We start from the raw sequence: 18,226 nt of genomic DNA on the forward strand, positions 1-18,226 counted from the left end.
GCGTATGGTAGGACCTTACCCATAGTCGACTTACCCCGCAGCGCAGTTCAGCTCGCTGAAGACTTCCTGGAAGGGCTTGGGAGACATCAACCTGCAGCGGGAATGAGGCTGAACCAAAGAACCCCCACAAGCCCATCAGGCTGCGTTAACATCATTCGACTCTCCTGATGCCCCAAGTCTTGTGCGTCAGCTTATCGAGCTTCACCCTTCACCCCTCCTTGAGCTTTCACAGTCAAGAGACTTCACGGTACCGTCCCTCATAATCTCACTTTCACCGTCCACAGCCGCTCTCGCTAGGCCCTGCTTCTGGCATTCTGGCAATCCTACTCCCCTTGAATCCTTCGAGTGCACCTAGGTACGGCATTATTCTTGAAACATTTCTCCACAAGGACGATGAAGTAGCTGGTTCATCCAGTGAACACAATATAATTACTCGAAGTTTCTGGCATTTCGGAGGCCCTAGCACAAAGCCGACCTTCCCGGTTCATCGGAGCCTCAGCTAACATCGTCAGATATTGAGTGACTCAAAGTCTTGAACCCTCGGCTGAGTGATGTGTGCAGCTTCATCAAACAAGGTCCAGCCTGACATATACTGGGCCACGGAGACATGTCGTCTGAGTCTCCAGGACTGTGTGGATATCCCAGTGCTGAAAGAAGATGGTTGGATCGAAAACAGACTCGGGGAGTTCAACCTTTGGGCCGCAAACGTCGGCGCAAGCGCACCCTTGCCCGCTTCACTGGATTTCCGGCTCCAGTACCAGCCAGCAGCTCACTCCGTCTTGACCAATCTCATCCGCACTCTGTGGCAGTTGATTGAGCGATGCAAGCAGTTGGGGCGCGGCCATAACGGTCCTTCACACACCAACAACCCTTTTCTACCAGGCCCTGGTAACCCACAGCGAACCAACGACGAGCTAAAGGCCTGGATCGAAACAGACAAGAATCCCTTCCGGTTCTCTCATTCCGCGGCCAGTTGGTTCGACTCCTTGGAAACCAGGTACCTCGACAATGAAGACCGCGACATACTACACCCTTCCGAAACAAATAAGGCTGATGAGTTGGGAGATTGGAACTTGGAACTGAGAGATGTTATGGTAATAGTGAAATTTCGCCTCTCTTTTCTCCTGGCTATCATTTGATCGCCACTGACACCTGTCATAGGGCCGTGTTGAGAATATCCTCAAAGAACTCATTCGATGGGGGTATATTATTCGAATAGTCGGCCGAGATTCAAGGTTGAAGAAAGCAGACGAGCGGTTCCAGAAAAGCGACCTGTTTTACCTGATCCGCAGGCATTTGGTCCGTCTTGTTTGGGATAAAAGAGCGCTACAACAACAGGTTCAGAAGCAAGAATATCAAGAACAAGAAGCCAAAAGACAAGAAGCCCCTGAACAGGATCATGGAGAATCAGTGGCAAGGGAAACGAGCCAACAAGAAGTACCCTGGACAGACATACCATGGGAAACATACCAAGACATGTTATTTGGCCAGCTCACACCAGTGCAGAAGCGCCTTGCCATGGCTAATGTTAAGCGATGGAACCGGCTGAAAGACGCAAAAGAGCATCAACAACGGTTGGCTCAAACCCGGACTGACCTGATCCATATGGAGGATGGTAAGAGACTAGGATCGCCGATCCGGATTAAGCATGATTCAATCTATCACCCTACCGCGAGCACTTCTAGGACAAGGCCTCCAAATAGCCCCCTGAAGGCCAGAGATGAGCTTAATAGGTCGGAACGTGTTACGTTTCCTTCAGGGCGAGAAGGAAACATCATAAAAAGGGCGGCAGCAAAATCCCACCTGACAAGTTTGCGATCAACGGGCATTACCGACCCCCGGTATCCCGACCCTCCACAAGGAGGTGAGGGACGACAAAACTTTGAGTGCCCATATTGCCATCTGTCTTTGCCAATGAAATACAGAAACGAGAGAGACTTATGGGTGTCAGTGTCTCCTATGTTGTAGCTCTTCTAGTTCGAGATTGTGCTGACACTTGAAACCATCCAGGCGTCATCTTCGAGAGGATCTAGCTCCCTACACTTGTCCATTCGACACTTGTCCCGTGGATAATTGTTACGTCCCCAGCTGTCCTCCCGGGGGCTGTCCATTCAATGACTGCAACTGTCCATACGATACCTGTCCGTGGCCAACCATGTTGTTCGTGTCCAGGGAGTCGTGGATAAACCACATCGTCGACGAACATGGCGGTGCAACCGTTTTGAGCTGCTTGTTTTGCGAGGAGGCCTGCGCCTTTCAAACCGATCAAGAGTTCGACGAGCACCTGATTTCTTGTCACGGCTTCTCCAACAACAATGAGCACATCTGGGCTGTTCGGGAATCTTGCTACAAACTTGAAGCAATCTTTCCGGATGTAACGGCGTGCCCTCTCTGCGGAGTCACGATTACAGAGCTCAAGAGGAACGAAGAACACACCGATTCCTCCGAGCACGTCAATATTGAACGCATGCTGGACCACGTTGGAAAGTGTATCCAGGGCTTTTCCCTGTATGTGCTTCACTTGCCCTGGCGGTCTCAGGAGGTCGATGAGGATCAAGACGGATCTTGCCCTTCACAGTCCACCGGCACCTCCCTATTGATCCTCAAGGCGCAGTCGCATGTGGCGTCTAATGGGTATTACGAGGTCAATGGCGCAAAGACTAAGGAAGATGACAAGCATAAAGTTCGGCGGACTGAAGAAGAGAAGGAATGGAAGGAACAACACATCGACCGATGGGTTAGGAACTACTGCGACGCTATGAATGGGCTGGACATCACTGAAATAAAACGCTATACCGAGGAAGACCCTTCACCCCCGCCTTCAGGGGAAGTATGGTCTCCAGAAGAGCCGGACGAGCCTCAGTATCAGCACGAGGACGTTGGTCCAGGCTGCAAGGAGAGATCTGAGGACGACTCCCTTGGTGTTTGCGGTATACCCACCACCAGCAACAAGCAACCTGCGGTGCTTCATCTCCCTCACTCAGACTCGATTTGGAGCATCAGAGTCCAACATGTCTTTGGGCGAAAATCCAATGCGGCATGGCACAGGAATAACAATGCAGCCGGAACTTGACTTGGATGGAGAGGGACAGCCAATCCGATATTATGGACCTGGTCATCCAGGCTTCGTGACTTCCAATGTTCTCAATGACACAACAAACATCGCAGTCACCGACTTCATTCATGACCCCGACGCGCCTTGGAGTCCCCTTGACCGTGGTCGACAGCCGCCCATCCCGCGCAGGGGAGAATCCACTCTCAACCGACCTCCGACTGACCCTAGCGAGGGTAAGACACCTTTCATCGCAGCATCTGAGGCCGAGACTATAGTTGCGAGCAAGTCAGACGACCTTGGCCCTCAAGACCCTGATGACGACTCGCATCACATTGTATACGTCGACCACACCATAATAGCCGACCTAGGTCTTGACTTACAGCAACCGAGGGATACTTCTGAAGGGGCGGGAGAGAACAACACTGCGGATAACAATACCTCCCAACCTCGGCATTCTAGTGAAGGCTCCGGTCACATTCCAACGCAGCAAATCACGCCTCCGGCCGAGAAGAGAAGACCGGGAACTATCGCCTCGTTCATGAAGAAACTGTCAGACAAACTCACCAAGCACGGCGCTGAAGAGCACGAGGGGCCATTTCAGAGTGAGCATGAGCATGGAGAACGTCGCCCAAGTGCTGTGGCACGTATTTTGGAACCAAGGTCCAAGAAACGGAGAGATGTTCATGCTGCCATTGTGAACACATCATTAGTGGCTGCAGTTCCTGGTTCAGGGGACGCAACGAGGCGTTCGTTGGACCATGACCGAGAATGATGAGGATTTGTTCTGTGTACAACAACATTTGAGTCTGAATCTGTACTGAAAGGTTCAACCAAGAGATTCTCCTCAGACTCTTCTCTGGGCGTATCCAAATTCTCATCTAGTTCCCTGCCTTCCAAGAAACCACAACCTCTAATTCCCCTTCTCCATCCATCACATTCACGTCCAAGCCCCCGTCAAACTCCCGTAGCTCGTCAGCTCCAACATCCCCAGTAATTTCCACCTCGATATTTTCCTCATCAGAGTCTCCATTGGTGCCCAAGAATGCCCCGCTAGGCTTGTACGGACGGTAGCTCACATCGGCGTCCCCGTCTCCAACCCGCGCTCGCTTTTCTCGGATCACATGCAGCTGATACGCGAAGATGAGGTTGCCTGTTGGACGGCACGAAGTCGCCTCCGCTTCTTCACTCGACAAGTTCCCCTTGGCGCCGACTGTCCCGCCTCCGGAACCGCCCACTCTCACATCCTTCCCGTAGTAAATATCCATCTTAAGCCCCTGAGCTATCTTCAACGCAGTGACCATGTACACCGGTGTCCTCCGTAGCAGCCCTGAGCGCATGACGTCAATTATTTCAGGATTTGCACGGATGCGCCTCGTGATCTCAGCCTTGTTTGGCACTCCAGGGAGCAGGTATACCGTCTCGAGGGAATCTGCGGTGTAGACCTCGGTGCAGTTCTTGGCGTAGCGTGCTGAAAAGGATACGGTGCCTTGGAAAGCGAGAAGCCGTGCCCATGTCGAACCTCCGAGGGAGGATTTGGAAGTCGTCATGTGCTCGAAGTCAAGGTCGATGTGGGTGTCATAGCTGTAGAGGGCGGCATAGGGTGACTCGACGCGGCTCAACAGGCTGGTTGGGTCTGTCGGGTCTTCGATGATGTCCCCGAGGCTGATCAGTCCGGGGTAGTGGTATCTGAGGTCAGGCATGGCCAGGAATCTCTTGACGGGGGGCCATATTGAGGTGATAAATAGAGATGGCTGAAGTAAGATGAAACCAGGTTGGGGGATATATCGGTAACTAAACACAATGGATACAGTGGGATTCTTCAGGTACAAGGTCTGGCAATGAGTTCGGGTGGCTCATGGTATGATGTTAGGTATGAGGCAAGATTGAGCAGCCTGATCCATGTAGTTTTGTGCCCTTTTGTCTGACAGTCTTGGAGCCTCTATGCAGCCTGATCCAAGATATTGTGGTCTGACAAATGGGTGGAATTAGAGCAGAAATGAGGGGTCAATGAGCTGTCCGCAAGGCTCTGAACAACCCTCGCCCGGCTTTGGTGGACGATTCTCCCCGCCCCTCACTTAAATGACTTAGTGCCTTCAGCAGTCATGAGAAATTGACAAGAGCTTTTGGGGATCTTAGAGACACTGACCAACTCTGAATGGAATTTGCCTTGGGCGAAGCTGAGCCGCCACATATCAGAGGACGAAGAGACCTTGGTTTCCAGCCTTCCAGTAACCCACTAGCCCTGCCATCACCTCCAGTTGCTCTGGGCTCATTAATAGGTCTTCATGCCGCCGTGCAGTCAAGTCGGCTTGGTTCATCGATGGCAGTTGGCTGCGTTTGGAGCAGACTTCGTGATGGAGATGGTGGAAGGGGTTATTGGCAAGGTTCAGCTCACTGCATTGACTTAGAGCGGAACATAATCGAGTCGGAAGCGCTATACATAGGCATGATTCCCAGGTTCCGGACCGACTTCAGATATTTGGAGCGACGAGTGCGCACTTTGCAAAGCACTCATTATAGGAGAAGATACGTTGATGATTGTGATTCACTCAACTGTGTTGGTACTGTACTATACACGTCGTTTTACCGCGTGCGCTGGTGCCCAGGCCTGCTCGAAGTTTAAGCGCCCGCAGCACCAACAGCTTCCGCCTTAGGCGCGCGACAATGGCAACGTCTATTTTGCGTGAACCAATGGGTTCTTTTTGAGTTGCATGACAGAACCCCCTGGTCTGCTAAACCCGAACCATGACTGCGCCTCGAATGTTGAGTGCTTCCAGGTTCCAGGTTCTCAGAAGATATCGGGTCCAGGGATTTTTGTTTCCCTTGATTTCCAGGCGGCTCTGTTCAGCATATTCGGGAACCGTAGAGCGCTTGGTCGGTTAACCTCGCGCCTATTACGCTGGCAGTGTGTCAGGAGCCGCTCAATGAACATATGGTCGCGGCAAGCAGATCATTTATAAATGAGGTCTTCTTCAGAAGCAATCCGTTAGTTATCATCGAGACCGGTACTATAATAGCCCAGAGAAAAGACCCTTCAGTGACTCAGGAAGTTTTCTGCTCTTCTCAATCCCAATCCCTCTTGTTGTGTATCACTGCTGCCCTCGAGAATCCGAAGTGCGACAACTCCATAACTACCCCTGGAGTATCGACCACCACCCAATTTCCCCTTAATTATCTTGACTTTCTACTTGGTGGACTCATCAATCATTTTCTTCTCATTGAGTGTGGTTAAAGGCTTACAGAAGCCACGACAATACCCGCCACAAGACGTGATTCAGTGAGTTCCCTCGAAGACCCTCAAAATAGTGTTGATATAGGTGTCTAATACCTTGTCTTGCGTCTGTGTGTTCAGGGTCGCAAAAGTATCATGTCCCTGAAGTGGATGAAGAGCAGCGAACAGCAAGCACAGCCTCCCTCTCAACCAAAACCTGATATCCACGGGAGACTTGGCTTGAACCTCTTGTACAGTCCTGCGGATCCACGACTGGAGCTTATCTTTGTCCATGGCCTTGGAGGAGGAAGCACCAAGACTTGGTGCTATGACGAGGACATCTCCAAATTCTGGCCCAAGGAATGGCTGTCCCAGGAGGCCGGCTTCGGCAACATACGTATCTACTCGTACGGCTACGATTCGAATTGGCAGAGCGGCGGCCCTAGCTCCTACATCGACGTTGTGGATTTTGGCCGACAACTGCTTGAGAGACTGCGCAGCTCGCCTCACATTTCGAGCAAGAACGCAAACCCCATCGTCTTCGTCGGCCACAGTATGGGCGGGTTGGTGATCAAGCAGGCCTACGTACTCGCTCGCAAGGACATATCCACATTAGACCTGGCCAAGAGGATCAAGGCCATGGTGTTCCTGGGCACCCCTCACAAAGGTTCTGACCTAGCCAAAACACTCAATAAGATTCTCAGGGTCATGCCTGGATGGACCCCACGCGCATTTATCTCGAATCTCGACCGCCAAAACCAGGTCTTGGAATCTCTGAATACATCATTTCAACCCTTCGCAAAGGATCTGGTGCTGTGGTCGTTCTGCGAGTCTCGCCCCACAGACATCAAGGTCAGCAAAGAGGTTATCGTTCCGAAGGAATCTGCGACTCTTGGGTATCCCAATGAGCGGAGCGTCATGCTCGATGCGGATCATCGGCATGTTTGCAAATTCAAGGATCGGTCGGACCCCAGCTACAAGTCTGTTATCAAGGTGTTGCAGGTCACGACGAACGCTATAATGGCGCGTTCGGACGTACGCTCAAGTCGTTGAAAGCGTTTCATTACCGCCGAGGGTGGCACGAATATGTTGAGAGAGTTTGGGCGCAGATGAGGAAGGACATGCTCTGAATTGGCAATTTTCTTCCGAGACCGGCATGGCCAGATGATGACCTTAGAGTCGTCGAAGAAGATCGAGTTGAGGTCCATTCATGTCGAGAACTTGGAAACAGCGAGTCTTGGGAAGGGTCGGGGTGCGCGGGTTAGGGTTAAAGCAGATATTTAGTTCGGGGCTTGGATGCTCGGGGCTATGTACGGAGTACAGAGTACGGAATACAGGACAAACAAACAGGTCATTTCGTTAATATGAGCGATTGTCTTCTCTCCGAACTAAGGCCTTATGCCGACCTCTGCGTATGGAAAGTACCGAAGGAATATGGGGAAGAGGTGTGGAAGCATTTCTGGGCTTTCTTGGAGCTTGTTGTCGATGCTTGGACGGAACAATCCGTTTCCAAAGGTTCCTGGCGGGGTTGCCGCTGCTGTGTAATCGATAAGGCGGATCGCAGCGGGATTCCCGAATGTGCCTGCAGACTTTAAACATTTCGCATCTTCAGCGCCAACGTCTCAACCCCCCAGCGAGACATGACCCTCGCCTCCCGGGGCAGTCCGTGTTGAGTACGGAATTTCAAGTCAAAACGAGGCAATTGAATCTCTTCCGGGTCAAATCTTGCTGTCACACTTCGTCTCATCCGCCCATGAGCTTTCGGCGCGTCGCTAAGATGGCCGCCAACAAGGTTCTCGAAGGCGTTTTTGGTCGGTGCGCCCATCCAAATGATGGAAAGTGACACATGCTTACTCGAGAGGACAACAGCCATCAACAAGCCCATGGGCATGAGCTCAGCTCAAGTCATCCGCGATTGCCAGGACATCTTCAAACCATCCGCCCTCTTCAAACCTCTCCTCGACCAAGAACATGCCCGCCGCAAGCAAGAGTCCAAATTCCAAAAGCAACGCCGTAGCAAGGCGAAGCAGGAAGTCCGCGTCAAGATGGGCCACGGCGGGACCCTCGACCCGCTGGCCACGGGCGTGCTGATCCTGGGCGTCGGCCGCGGCACCAAATCCCTGCACGACTTCCTCAACTGCACCAAGGCCTACGAGACGGTCGTCCTCTTCGGCGCCAGCACCGACACCTACGACCGCGTCGGCCGCATCATCAAGAAGGGCCGCTACGAGGACGTGACGCGCGAGGCCGTCGAGCGCGCCCTCGCCGACTTCCGCGGTCGCATCCGCCAGATGCCCCCGCTCTACTCGGCCCTCAAGATGGAGGGCAAGCCGCTCTACGAGTACGCCCGCGAGGGGAAACCGATCCCGCGCGAGATTGAAACCCGCGAGGTCGACGTCCTCGATCTCGAGCTGGTCGAGTGGTACGAGCCGGGCACGCACAATCACCGCTGGCCGACGGAGGAGGCGGAGCAGGCAGAGAAGAATCTCGTCGACTCGGTGTGGCGCGTCGCCAAGCGGCAGCAGGCGGCCGCGGACGGGTCAGAGGATGGGACCCCAGGCCAAATGACGCCGGCGCAACAGCAAGAGGAGGAACGTGCGCGGGCCGAGTACAACACCAAGAAACGCGAGGCGGAGGAGCGCGTGGATAACCTGGTGACAGACTCGGACGCACAGCAGCCTGCCGCCAAGCGGAAGAAGACCAACGAGGGGGGCAGCGAGCCCATGATGTCCGGCGCGCTAGGAGCGCTGCCGATCCAGCGGCCGCAGGGCAAAGGCTCGAACTTGGTGCCGCCGCCACCGGATCCCGACACGCCGCCGCCGTGGGAGGGCAAGGGCCCGCCGGCGGCCAAGATCCGTATGACGGTCACCTCCGGCTTCTACGTGCGGAGCTTTTGCCACGACCTGGGCGAGAAGCTCGGCTGCGGCGCGCTGATGACCGAACTTGAGCGCACCCGCCAGGGCCAGTTCGCCCTCGGCAGCCCGAATTGCATGGAATACGACGATCTGCTCAAGGGAGAGGCGGTATGGGGCCCGCAGATTCGGAGGATGCTGGAGCTGTGGAACAACCCTGCCGCGGGGCGGGTGGATGAGACGCCAGCTCAAAACGGACCTGAAAAGAAGAGTGAGGACACCGAGGCGAACACCGCAGCAAACGTCACGGACGAGCCGGCTGCAGCAGCGGCATCGGCTTGAAGGTTGACAAGGGGCGTTTCTGGCCATTTGTAGGGCCCGCCAACTGCGGAGAGAATTGGGCCGAGGTTCCTGGGAGATAGAGCAGATGACGACATGAAATATGTGGTACATGACGGCCGAGGAAATGGAATAAATCCAGAGCTGTGGAGTGGGAGTTGATAGAGGTGTCATTCTTGTAAGGATAAGGCAACAAGCAATACCCCCAACGCGAAGGTGGTTTGTCTATACATTATACATTCCCTAGACCATACTTTGACCTGATATCCCATGCCATCCGTGTCCTGTCCCAGGTATCATATGTCCCAATAAACTTGCCATAAAATGCACCCAATCCCATACCCCTTTTGATCCAAAGCACGAAACGCCCATTAAAAGCAACCCGATCCCAACCCAAAAAGCAAGTATACCCATCCGGTCCTGTCGCGTCCCTATCGTGTCCTATCCCATCCCATCCCAAACGAATCTTCACTTCTCCTGTCCTTCACCTCCCTGTCCATCCTGCAAAACGCCCCTCACCCTCTCGATCCTGGCCACCGCCTTCTCCAACCGTTCCAGCCGCCTCCTCTTATCTTTATCTCTCTTCTCCAGCTCTCCCACCCTCGCCTCCAGCCTCGCCCTCGCCCTCCGCTCCTGCGCAACCATCTCGTTCGCCTGCTCAAACAGGCTCGCGCTGAGCTCCTCAATCTCGCGACTCGTCTGGCTGAGTCGACCCTCGGCTTCCTGCCGGAGCTGTTGTTCTCGAGATAGGGCCGCGAGGAGGTCCTCGGTTGTGAGTTGCGCGCTCGAAGGGAGGCTGGAGGGCGGGGTCGGCGCGTTTCCTCCGCCGTGTTTTGACGAGGACGTCGGTTGTGGTTGTTGTTGTGGTGGTGGTTGTTGCTGTTGCGGTTGTGTCTGTGCCGGAGTGGCGGGCCTGCGGGTGAGGAGGGCCGAGATGCGGGCTGCGGCGCCAGTGGTGAGGAAGGAGGCTCGCGACGGGGAGGGAGGAACGGCGGCGGAGCTAGGGGGCGTGGGCAGGGCGGATAGCTGGAGTGCTTTGGGGGTTGTTTGTGAAGGGAGGATGGAGGCAGAGAGAGAGCCCAGAGAAGAGGAGGCCGTTGCTGGTGCGGCGGGGGTTTGCGGGCGGGACTCGAGTTGGGCGCGCAACCGGGCGAGCTCGTCTTCGTAGTCGGCCCAGCGGTCGACGGCGGCTGAGGCCTTTTGGTTGAGCAACCGGACTTGGGCTTCGAGGTCGGCGATTTGTTGTTGCGCCTTGAGCAAGGCGGCTTGGGTTTCTTCGAAGGGCGGCAGCTCGGCGCCGTAACCACATTTAGGGCAGCAGGTGACGTACTGCGATCCCGTCATGCTTGTCGTCGTCGTCGTGGTCATGGTGCCGGTACGCGCGACGGTCACGGTCGCGGTCACGCTCATGGTTTATTGCTCTCGTCGTCACGTTCTGGCAACGTTGCTAATGCTCGAAGTGTTTCCTTCGAGCAAGCGCACAGAGGCGCCGGTGGCGTCTTTGAGGAGTGGTTGTTGTTTCGGGCTTGTCGGACGAGGATGGCGTTGGCGGGCGGCCGTGGTTAGTGGATCCCTGGAGGGGGGCTGGGTCTGCGCCTTGTTCTTGGCACTCGACGTCAGCCCTTCCCGACGCTTGTTGGAATATGATCAAATGCTGACGTCTTGCATTGTCTTCCAGACGCCCAAGCCCCCACGATCACCGCGGATCGACAAGGCAAAACTGGAATTGAAGAAAGAAGAAAATGTGACCAGAAAAATCCATATTAATAGCTACACGAATTCCTGCCGTGTGCGGATCGGCATGGAAGATGTACACCCGGCCCCATTAACTCAGATAATTGTTGGGCGAGGTCCAGCACATAAGCACATGCTTGGTTGGCGTCGGGTTGGTACCTGATCTCGGCCAATGCAGGAACAGATGCGGGATACAGGACGCCAATGCAGCACCGCCCCTCACGTCACCCTCTCCAACAGTCTTGTCGTTGGAATGGCTGTCCAGCGTAGCAAGCGCCATGTGGCACAATCCGTGGGCCTTCAGCTCGTACTTGCAGAAGAAGCACCTGATTTGCCGCAACGCCAACATGAGCTTGGAAGCGCCAGCCGTGATCTATCATCCTCCTTCCCAGCTTGCACCCGTATCTCAAGACTTGCCTGCCTGGAAAGCAAACGGCCGGCTGGGCAGGGAGGGTCCCGGAACCGACCGCATATCCGGCGCATGGTACTGCTTCCATGACGCTGGACGGAAAGACTCACGAAACTGGCCTGGACCTAGATAGGCATCTAGGTGATGGTATCATGGCGCCTTCTCTCTTTAGAACGTCAAGCCGATGCATGCCCAATCCTCCTCTTCACTGCGGCTGCGGCTGGGCAACTTTCCTCAACTCCAAAACCCCCGTCACAGGATCCCTCATCTCCTTCCAGCTGACGGGCTGCATCGTGTTGCCCGTCTCGCTTGTCGCCAGCACGACGCCGAGCTCATTTTTTGCCGTTGAGAGGTAGTAGTTCGCCTGGTCACCGAGCGAGATCTACCAGCAGGATCAGTCAGTTAACCAGTCGTCTATCTCCACCGTAAGCAAGGTGAATAACTTACCACCTCCGCCCGCACTATATCTCCTGGCCTAAAACTCTCATAAATCTTCACCTTATCCTTCTCCGTCGCCCTGACGTCCTGAACGCGAATCAACCCCTGCCACTCCGCCTCCAGCACCGTCTCCCCGCACACCAAGATCGTCACCACCGCCTGCCGCGGCGTGATGCGCAACACCCGACACAGCACTACGTTGCCCACCTCGGGCAGCACCTCTCGCCTCTTCTGCCTTTGTTCGCCGGTCTCGTCTCCTGTTGATATTGTCGACGGCGGCAAGACTGAGATGGTAGGGAGCTCGGCTGGTGTCGGGAGGGGCGTGATCTTGGTCAGCCGCTTGACGGGACCCGGGGCGCGAGCAGGTGCGGTGATGCGGACGTGGCCCAGCAGCGAGGCGTAGAGGTGCGAGCCGTGAAGATGGGTGCCGGGCCCAGGCCGGTAGCGGGAGGCCGGCCCGAGGGGTTGGCCTGGGATGGCAAGGCGGGGAGGATTGGTGTTGGTTGTTGTTGATGCCATGTTTCTTGTCTGTCCAGGGTGTGAGATCTGGCTGGTGGGGTTGATTCTTGATATTTTCCTGGCGCAATACGGTATCGCGGATTTCTTATCGTTACCAGGTCCCCACAGGCGCAGCGACAGCAGTGCTGGGACGCGCGGGATGCGATCGAGCGCTTGGCGTTGGTCGGGACCTTGACATCCGGGTCGTTCGACGGAAAACCCAGAAAAAAAAGTGGAAAACTGGTTGGAGGTTGGCCGCTGAAGTGCGGAATTCTGCCGGCCAAGAATTCTTGGATCTCTTTTTCGGGACGCAGAGCAGGCTCTGGTTCGCTGTGTGTTTGTTGATATCCACAGGGGAGTGGGCCTTTCCGCCAGGGGTTTGTCCCACCGCTTTCCGTGCTGGTCGACCGCCGGGCATGCCCGGGGTCTTGTCAACGGCCGAACAGCACTGGACAGTCAGCAGCACGCTCGGCCCCAAGGGAACGGGGGAGGTTAGGTTTCCGTCAATTGACCTTTTTTGTTGGGAGCTGACCGTCTGTTTTTCACCTCCATTTCTCTCCTTTATCACCACGCTCACTCCCTCCGGCCTTCATTCCTTCTGAACCAACACAGGTTCTCTCCAATCTTTCCTCCCTCCGGCCCATTCCCCATCGCTCCCAATGCCGGCCAAATCCTCCTCGTCCTCCCCCAAGGGAGGTTGCTGCAGCAGCAAGAGCGGCAAGAGCTGCGGCTGCAACTGCGGCGCCGGCTTCTCGGTCCTGCTCAAGTACCTCGTTATTGTGCTCAGCGTGCTGGCCCCTATCTTCTACGCGCTCGACAAGCAGCTGGAGCGCTTCTACGTCTTCGACCTCGACCAGCTGCGGGAGGTGTCCGCTAAGGGCATCGCGCTTCACGGCAACGACACTCGCGCCATCGTCCAGCACATTGTCGGTGAGCTGGCCGCCGACCCCAAGGTCTCCCGCTATGTCAACACCCACGAGGATTGGGTCTTCAACAACGCTGGCGGTGCCATGGGCGCTATGTACATCATCCATGCCAGTGCGTTTAACCCTCCATCTCACCCCCTTTTCAGCCCTTATACTAACCAGTCCTCCCCTTAGGCATCACCGAGTACCTCATCATCTTCGGCACCGCCGTCGGCACCGAGGGCCACACTGGGCGCCACACTGCCGATGACTACTTCCACATCCTGACCGGCGTCCAGCAGGCCTACGTTCCCGGCAAGTACGAGCCTGAGGTGTACCCCCCGGGCACCATCCACCACCTCCGCCGCGGCGACGTCAAGCAGTACAAGATGCCCGAGGGCTGCTTCGCGCTCGAGTACGCGCGCGGCTGGATCCCGCCCATGCTCTTCTTCGGCTTCGCCGACGGCCTGTCGAGCACGCTGGACGTGCCGACCCTGTGGAAGACGTCCTGGCTCACGGCCAAGGAGATGCTGGGCAACCTGGCTCTTGGCAAGTTCTAAGGCATTGGGCTTGCTCAAGGAGAAATCGGGCAAGGATTGCCCATGTTGTGAGAGAGAGTATGCGCGACTAATAAAGGAGGCATGGCGTGTTGTGCGTGTTTGTGAATGATGATGTTGGGAACTATTAGACTCGGTGGTGGGCGGTGTCTGTGTGGATTATGTACTAGATCTGCGAATGACCCCAGTAATGGATAATAATGATATTCATGGCGGAAGCAGCGATCCTGGATGAGTGAACCTGGACGGTGCAAGTCCATTCTGGTCTTTATGTCCTCCGTATATGGCCCCTTGCCAGACATGATGAGGACATGGACGGAGGAGGTAGGTTGATAAAGTGTGAGGCAGCTTGGAATGTCCGTCAGGCTTCCATCCATCCCTCTTCACTCTGGCTCGCATCTCTCATCAGCTGGACGTTGATCATGCTAACTCAACATCCGCGACAACATCATGGACACGAGCGCCTGGTCAACCCATCAAAATTCTCGTCGTCTGATATCATATCTTGCTTTTATTTTTCATTTCAACTTTTTTTTGATACCCGTTCTTCCAAACACCCACATCTCCAACAACACCGTGACCGGAACGCCGGTTGCAACACAGCCAGAGCAAGACAGAAAACCATGCAAAGTTGAGAGAAAAATACAGCGCACCCCTATGCCGTCACCATCGGTCCGTCCCGCCGTTGCTTCCCTTTCCCTTGGTAAAGTCAGGTACAACACCATCCTCGTCCCCTGCATTCGGGCCAGAAACATCAATCCATGCTTTGCCGTGTCAACCCAACACCAGAACTTTGTGTGTCCGTTTCATTTGCTTTTGTTCGCCGTTGCTCCGTGCCAGAATGCTCCTTGAGATAAAGTGAATAGAATGCCGCGAAAGGGAAGGGAAAGAAAATAAGGGATAGGAAAACAAGATGGACAGGAAGATGAGGATGCGTGTGAAGGTGTGAAAGCCGAGGGGACGGCCGAGTGGGTGTAGGTATGTCGGTCGGTGTCGTATGTGTAATGAATGGATGAGACCAAGTGGCAAGCAGAAGCCAGGGCTCCGTCGGGGAGCAAATTGTAGCAGCAACCCCGACGCGTACGGCTACGCAAGCCACTCCTCGTCGTCCCGCTTCAGTCCCCGCATGACGATGCCATCGTCCGCTCCATCCTCGTCGTCTTCCTCCTCCGACTCCAACGATACTTGCGCGAGGGTGGTGATGTACCCATTGATGCTGTACGGTGGTGGTTTCGGGTCCGAATCTGACACACCGTTTCCATTCCGATGTACACTAGCACCGCCGTCAGGCAGCATCCATGTCAAGCCGTTGGCCTGTTCCTCGAGCGGGAACACCTCGCGAGCATACTCTTCGAGACCTCGTGGGCCCTCCCACAATTCGAGAGCGTCCTTGGGGCAGCTCCGCTCGAGCTCAATGTCGCCAAAATATGGAGGCTGTTTGGACGGGTCGTCATGTCCCAAACTAAAGAGCTTCTCGAGCGCCTCGAGCTGTTCCCGGTAGCCCTCAGGGATCTTAACTTCAATCTTGATGGGACCATGGACATATTTCATAGGCCGACCGACACCGCGAGAGAAGACCTCGCAGGCTTCACGGGGAGAGAGCATCTCGTAGGCAAGGGCGATGCGCTTACCCCCACCCCATTTCTTAACACCGTCCTTGAAGATCTGTAGCACCGCAGGCCCCACGTCATGCTCGGCGTCAAGCCACGGAAGCTTGACGTCTGGGTGGAAGGGGGCCTGCCAGATCCATGAACCGTCTTCCTGCAGCTCGGTGCAAAAGAGTGGGTAGGGGAGCGATGTGAAGTTGTTGTTGTAGATTCCGGTATAGACGAAAGTAGCTGGGAGCCCGATCTTGCGGATATATTCCTCGACCTTGTGCTTCGAGGCCCATAGCGGCAATGATGGCCAGTCCTTGTTGTAGGCATTGTGGTCTGGCATGGAGGAATAGACGTAGTGTTGGATACCGGCCTTCTTGGCCGCGTCGGCAAGAGCCTCGCCGATTTTTTGCTCGTCTCCGTAGAAGGTGGTGTTGATGAAGGCAAGTTGAGCGCCCCTGAACAGCTCCGAGATTAAGCGGTGGTTGACTCCGATTCCGGAAATGGGTCCATTCCGCGACACGTCGATAGGCTCGGAGGGGCTGTCCTTTGTGTACAACTCTCCGATGAGTACAGTAACGTTGGGATTTGTGGCCACCTCGGTGGCGACGACGCCCTCACGATTCCTCATCTGGGCCCGGACATGGTAGCCGACAGCAGTGGCAACACGGATCAGTGAGGCAGCCTGCCGTCCGCTGGCGTTGATAATGGCGATGGTCTTGTCGGGTGACGGCATGGGGCGCTTCGCAGGGCGGAAGGTGAGCGAGTTATTCCTCGATGCCAGAGGCGAGGCTTCTGAGTAGGACGAACGAGAGTGCTTGTGTCTCCTGTCTTCGGCGTTGCGTCCCGCTCCAACGCCGCGGATGTCTCGGGGGACCGGCCTAATGGCGAGGTCCGAGTGTAGTTCGGCCGCCATCGTGTAGTGTGTCGGGGCAGCTGTCTAGGCTCCGAACAGGATCGCCAACAATGGGCGAAAGCGAGGCAGAGCTAGTTGGTCGGTGGGATAGGTAAGTCGGCGATCGCGTATCTTCGTGTGGATGCACAGGGGAGAGCGCAAAGGTCGAGCAGTCGTCGGATTGCGGTGGGTGGCAAGTACGGACGAGGCGGATGGCAGATGATGAGTTGCGATCGGAGCCGACGCTCAATCTGTGTCTTGCGCGTTGAGCAAGACGACGTCAAGGTGATGTTTATCGCAACGGTTGGCGCCAGCGGAGGCGTATGAATCGGATGCAGGCCAAGAAGATGGGGAGATTCCGGTGAGGGCGAGGAAGCCGGAATGAATGGAATGGCAGACAGAAAGGAGGGCCGAACGGTGCAGACGGCGGTGAGGCGGGAAAACTCAGAGATGCTGGGAGTAGTGTACAATCACGGCAGATAGACTCCGGGGCCTTGATGGGCAGCCAACGCTGCACATGACGCTATGAAAGGGAGGTCGGGGCCAGCTGGACGGTCAGGTAGTCACCCCAGGTAGGGAGGTTTGCTCGGCGCAGATGGCGTATAATTCCTGGGACCGTGGTTATCTGTTAGTGGGGTTCAAGGACGATTGCGATTGCGGGGCAGTCGAATCTGCATGCCGGCAAGGACACGCTGATAAACAATTTCCCCGGTGAAGATGCGCCGCAATAGATACCGGGGATTGGATGGTATCTTACCTTCCAGGTTGGACCTGATGAAACCAAGCGCAGGCGCACAAAGGCAGCAGCGGCTGAGGCAAAGCCAGATACGGAGTCCGTAGATGCGTGGGAAAGGGGGAAAGAGCAAGACGGATTTGAAGTCGAACCACCTCAAGCAGCTGAGGATAAGAAGAGGAGCAGGTAGGAAAGAACTCGGAGTAAGATGGAGAATTCCAGCCGAGGACTGGATTCGGAATAAAAAAAAAGTGAACACGGTCGGATGTGCGATTTTAGAAAAAAGCGACTGGCCTTCTCTTCTCTTGTTTGTTCGGCCCGTGTGCGCTGCGTTTGTGTGCGCCCTCCCGGGCCCTACGAGGTCAAGATAGCCTCCTCCACAATAAGCTGAGCCCACCGACAAACCGCCCAAACGTCCAGTCAGTTACCTCTAGTCTGTCCACATGACGAGCGGCAGCTGGGGATTATGGAGACTCTTCTGCAATCACGGTGTCCAGGACCTAGGCCGGCCCCGCCAGTGTTACGACCTACAAGGAACGGTAAGGGAACATTCTGAGCGCGATGCGGCAGCGGAAGGGGCGAGCACATTTGCGAAGCAGGCCAGAGCCAGCCGCAGGCCAAGAACAAAGCGACGGGGATGCTGTCCGGAGCCGCGCTTGATGTTGGCTGGCGAGGAAGTCGACCACTCGTCGTGCTGGTCTTGTCAAAACTCCACCAATCCACCATGACCTTCACGGCATGCACCATGATGAGGGGAGTGGTTATCCACCGGTATCCACCGTCCACGGCTGACCAGGCCACCAGACAGGCAAAAATAAAAAAAAGCTTCTCCCAAGAGAACCTTCCAGGGCAGTCTATCTCTTGGTCCACCCAATCGGGGGACATTGAGCACAAAAGCCTTTGCATGGGGCCAGAGGTGCACTTCGACGACGAAGAAGCGCAAGATTCGCGGTGCAACGTGCACTGACCGTATCGCTGTCTCGCTTTGCCCAGGTTTGGCCACCG

General features: G+C 55.5%; 13 protein-coding genes across 13 annotated transcripts; 7 read left to right on the forward strand and 6 right to left on the reverse strand.

The window, feature by feature from the left end:
* Positions 1-1,091: 1,091 nt before the first annotated feature.
* On the forward strand, positions 1,092-2,033 carry VTJ04DRAFT_7904 (uncharacterized protein; the record flags this gene model as incomplete). Its single annotated transcript, XM_069366282.1, has 5 exons — positions 1,092-1,094; positions 1,162-1,299; positions 1,492-1,615; positions 1,926-1,946; positions 2,011-2,033. The coding sequence occupies 5 exons, from the start codon at positions 1,092-1,094 to the stop codon at positions 2,031-2,033; spliced, it is 309 nt and encodes a 102-aa protein (XP_069217232.1).
* A 122-nt stretch (positions 2,034-2,155) lies between these two features.
* Positions 2,156-3,073, forward strand: VTJ04DRAFT_7905 (uncharacterized protein; the record flags this gene model as incomplete). The annotated part of the gene is made up of 1 exon (XM_069366283.1): positions 2,156-3,073. The coding sequence occupies one exon, from the start codon at positions 2,156-2,158 to the stop codon at positions 3,071-3,073; it is 918 nt and encodes a 305-aa protein (XP_069217233.1).
* Positions 3,074-3,933: 860 nt separating this feature from the next.
* On the reverse strand, positions 3,934-4,755 carry VTJ04DRAFT_7906 (uncharacterized protein; the record flags this gene model as incomplete). The annotated part of the gene is made up of 1 exon (XM_069366284.1): positions 3,934-4,755. The coding sequence occupies one exon, from the start codon at positions 4,753-4,755 to the stop codon at positions 3,934-3,936; it is 822 nt and encodes a 273-aa protein (XP_069217234.1).
* A 1,667-nt stretch (positions 4,756-6,422) lies between these two features.
* On the forward strand, positions 6,423-7,319 carry VTJ04DRAFT_7907 (uncharacterized protein; the record flags this gene model as incomplete). The annotated part of the gene is made up of 1 exon (XM_069366285.1): positions 6,423-7,319. One exon carries the CDS (start codon positions 6,423-6,425, stop codon positions 7,317-7,319), a length of 897 nt encoding a protein of 298 aa, XP_069217235.1.
* A 700-nt stretch (positions 7,320-8,019) lies between these two features.
* VTJ04DRAFT_7908 (uncharacterized protein) lies at positions 8,020-9,460 on the forward strand (the record flags this gene model as incomplete). Its single annotated transcript, XM_069366286.1, has 2 exons — positions 8,020-8,077; positions 8,136-9,460. 2 exons carry the CDS (start codon positions 8,020-8,022, stop codon positions 9,458-9,460), a joined length of 1,383 nt encoding a protein of 460 aa, XP_069217236.1.
* Positions 9,461-9,925: 465 nt separating this feature from the next.
* On the reverse strand, positions 9,926-10,867 carry VTJ04DRAFT_7909 (uncharacterized protein; the record flags this gene model as incomplete). Its single annotated transcript, XM_069366287.1, has 1 exon — positions 9,926-10,867. The coding sequence occupies one exon, from the start codon at positions 10,865-10,867 to the stop codon at positions 9,926-9,928; it is 942 nt and encodes a 313-aa protein (XP_069217237.1).
* Positions 10,868-11,108: 241 nt separating this feature from the next.
* On the forward strand, positions 11,109-11,733 carry VTJ04DRAFT_7910 (uncharacterized protein; the record flags this gene model as incomplete). Its single annotated transcript, XM_069366289.1, has 2 exons — positions 11,109-11,201; positions 11,389-11,733. 2 exons carry the CDS (start codon positions 11,109-11,111, stop codon positions 11,731-11,733), a joined length of 438 nt encoding a protein of 145 aa, XP_069217238.1.
* Positions 11,734-11,805: 72 nt separating this feature from the next.
* VTJ04DRAFT_7911 (uncharacterized protein) lies at positions 11,806-12,557 on the reverse strand (the record flags this gene model as incomplete). The annotated part of the gene is made up of 2 exons (XM_069366290.1): positions 11,806-11,982; positions 12,048-12,557. The coding sequence occupies 2 exons, from the start codon at positions 12,555-12,557 to the stop codon at positions 11,806-11,808; spliced, it is 687 nt and encodes a 228-aa protein (XP_069217239.1).
* Positions 12,558-13,195: 638 nt separating this feature from the next.
* On the forward strand, positions 13,196-14,001 carry VTJ04DRAFT_7912 (uncharacterized protein; the record flags this gene model as incomplete). Its single annotated transcript, XM_069366291.1, has 2 exons — positions 13,196-13,574; positions 13,637-14,001. 2 exons carry the CDS (start codon positions 13,196-13,198, stop codon positions 13,999-14,001), a joined length of 744 nt encoding a protein of 247 aa, XP_069217240.1.
* A 14-nt stretch (positions 14,002-14,015) lies between these two features.
* VTJ04DRAFT_7913 (uncharacterized protein) lies at positions 14,016-14,258 on the reverse strand (the record flags this gene model as incomplete). The annotated part of the gene is made up of 1 exon (XM_069366292.1): positions 14,016-14,258. The coding sequence occupies one exon, from the start codon at positions 14,256-14,258 to the stop codon at positions 14,016-14,018; it is 243 nt and encodes an 80-aa protein (XP_069217241.1).
* Positions 14,259-14,448: 190 nt separating this feature from the next.
* VTJ04DRAFT_7914 (uncharacterized protein) lies at positions 14,449-14,850 on the forward strand (the record flags this gene model as incomplete). The annotated part of the gene is made up of 1 exon (XM_069366293.1): positions 14,449-14,850. The coding sequence occupies one exon, from the start codon at positions 14,449-14,451 to the stop codon at positions 14,848-14,850; it is 402 nt and encodes a 133-aa protein (XP_069217242.1).
* Positions 14,851-15,084: 234 nt separating this feature from the next.
* Positions 15,085-16,509, reverse strand: VTJ04DRAFT_7915 (uncharacterized protein; the record flags this gene model as incomplete). Its single annotated transcript, XM_069366294.1, has 1 exon — positions 15,085-16,509. The coding sequence occupies one exon, from the start codon at positions 16,507-16,509 to the stop codon at positions 15,085-15,087; it is 1,425 nt and encodes a 474-aa protein (XP_069217243.1).
* A 502-nt stretch (positions 16,510-17,011) lies between these two features.
* On the reverse strand, positions 17,012-17,809 carry VTJ04DRAFT_7916 (uncharacterized protein; the record flags this gene model as incomplete). The annotated part of the gene is made up of 3 exons (XM_069366295.1): positions 17,012-17,097; positions 17,246-17,450; positions 17,753-17,809. 3 exons carry the CDS (start codon positions 17,807-17,809, stop codon positions 17,012-17,014), a joined length of 348 nt encoding a protein of 115 aa, XP_069217244.1.
* Between the last annotated feature and the right edge of the window lie 417 nt (positions 17,810-18,226).

Source organism: Mycothermus thermophilus, assembly GCF_041956435.1.
Source record: "Mycothermus thermophilus strain CBS 625.91 unplaced genomic scaffold VTJ04scaffold_5, whole genome shotgun sequence".
NCBI classification, from domain to species: Eukaryota; Fungi; Ascomycota; class Sordariomycetes; order Sordariales; family Chaetomiaceae; genus Mycothermus; species Mycothermus thermophilus.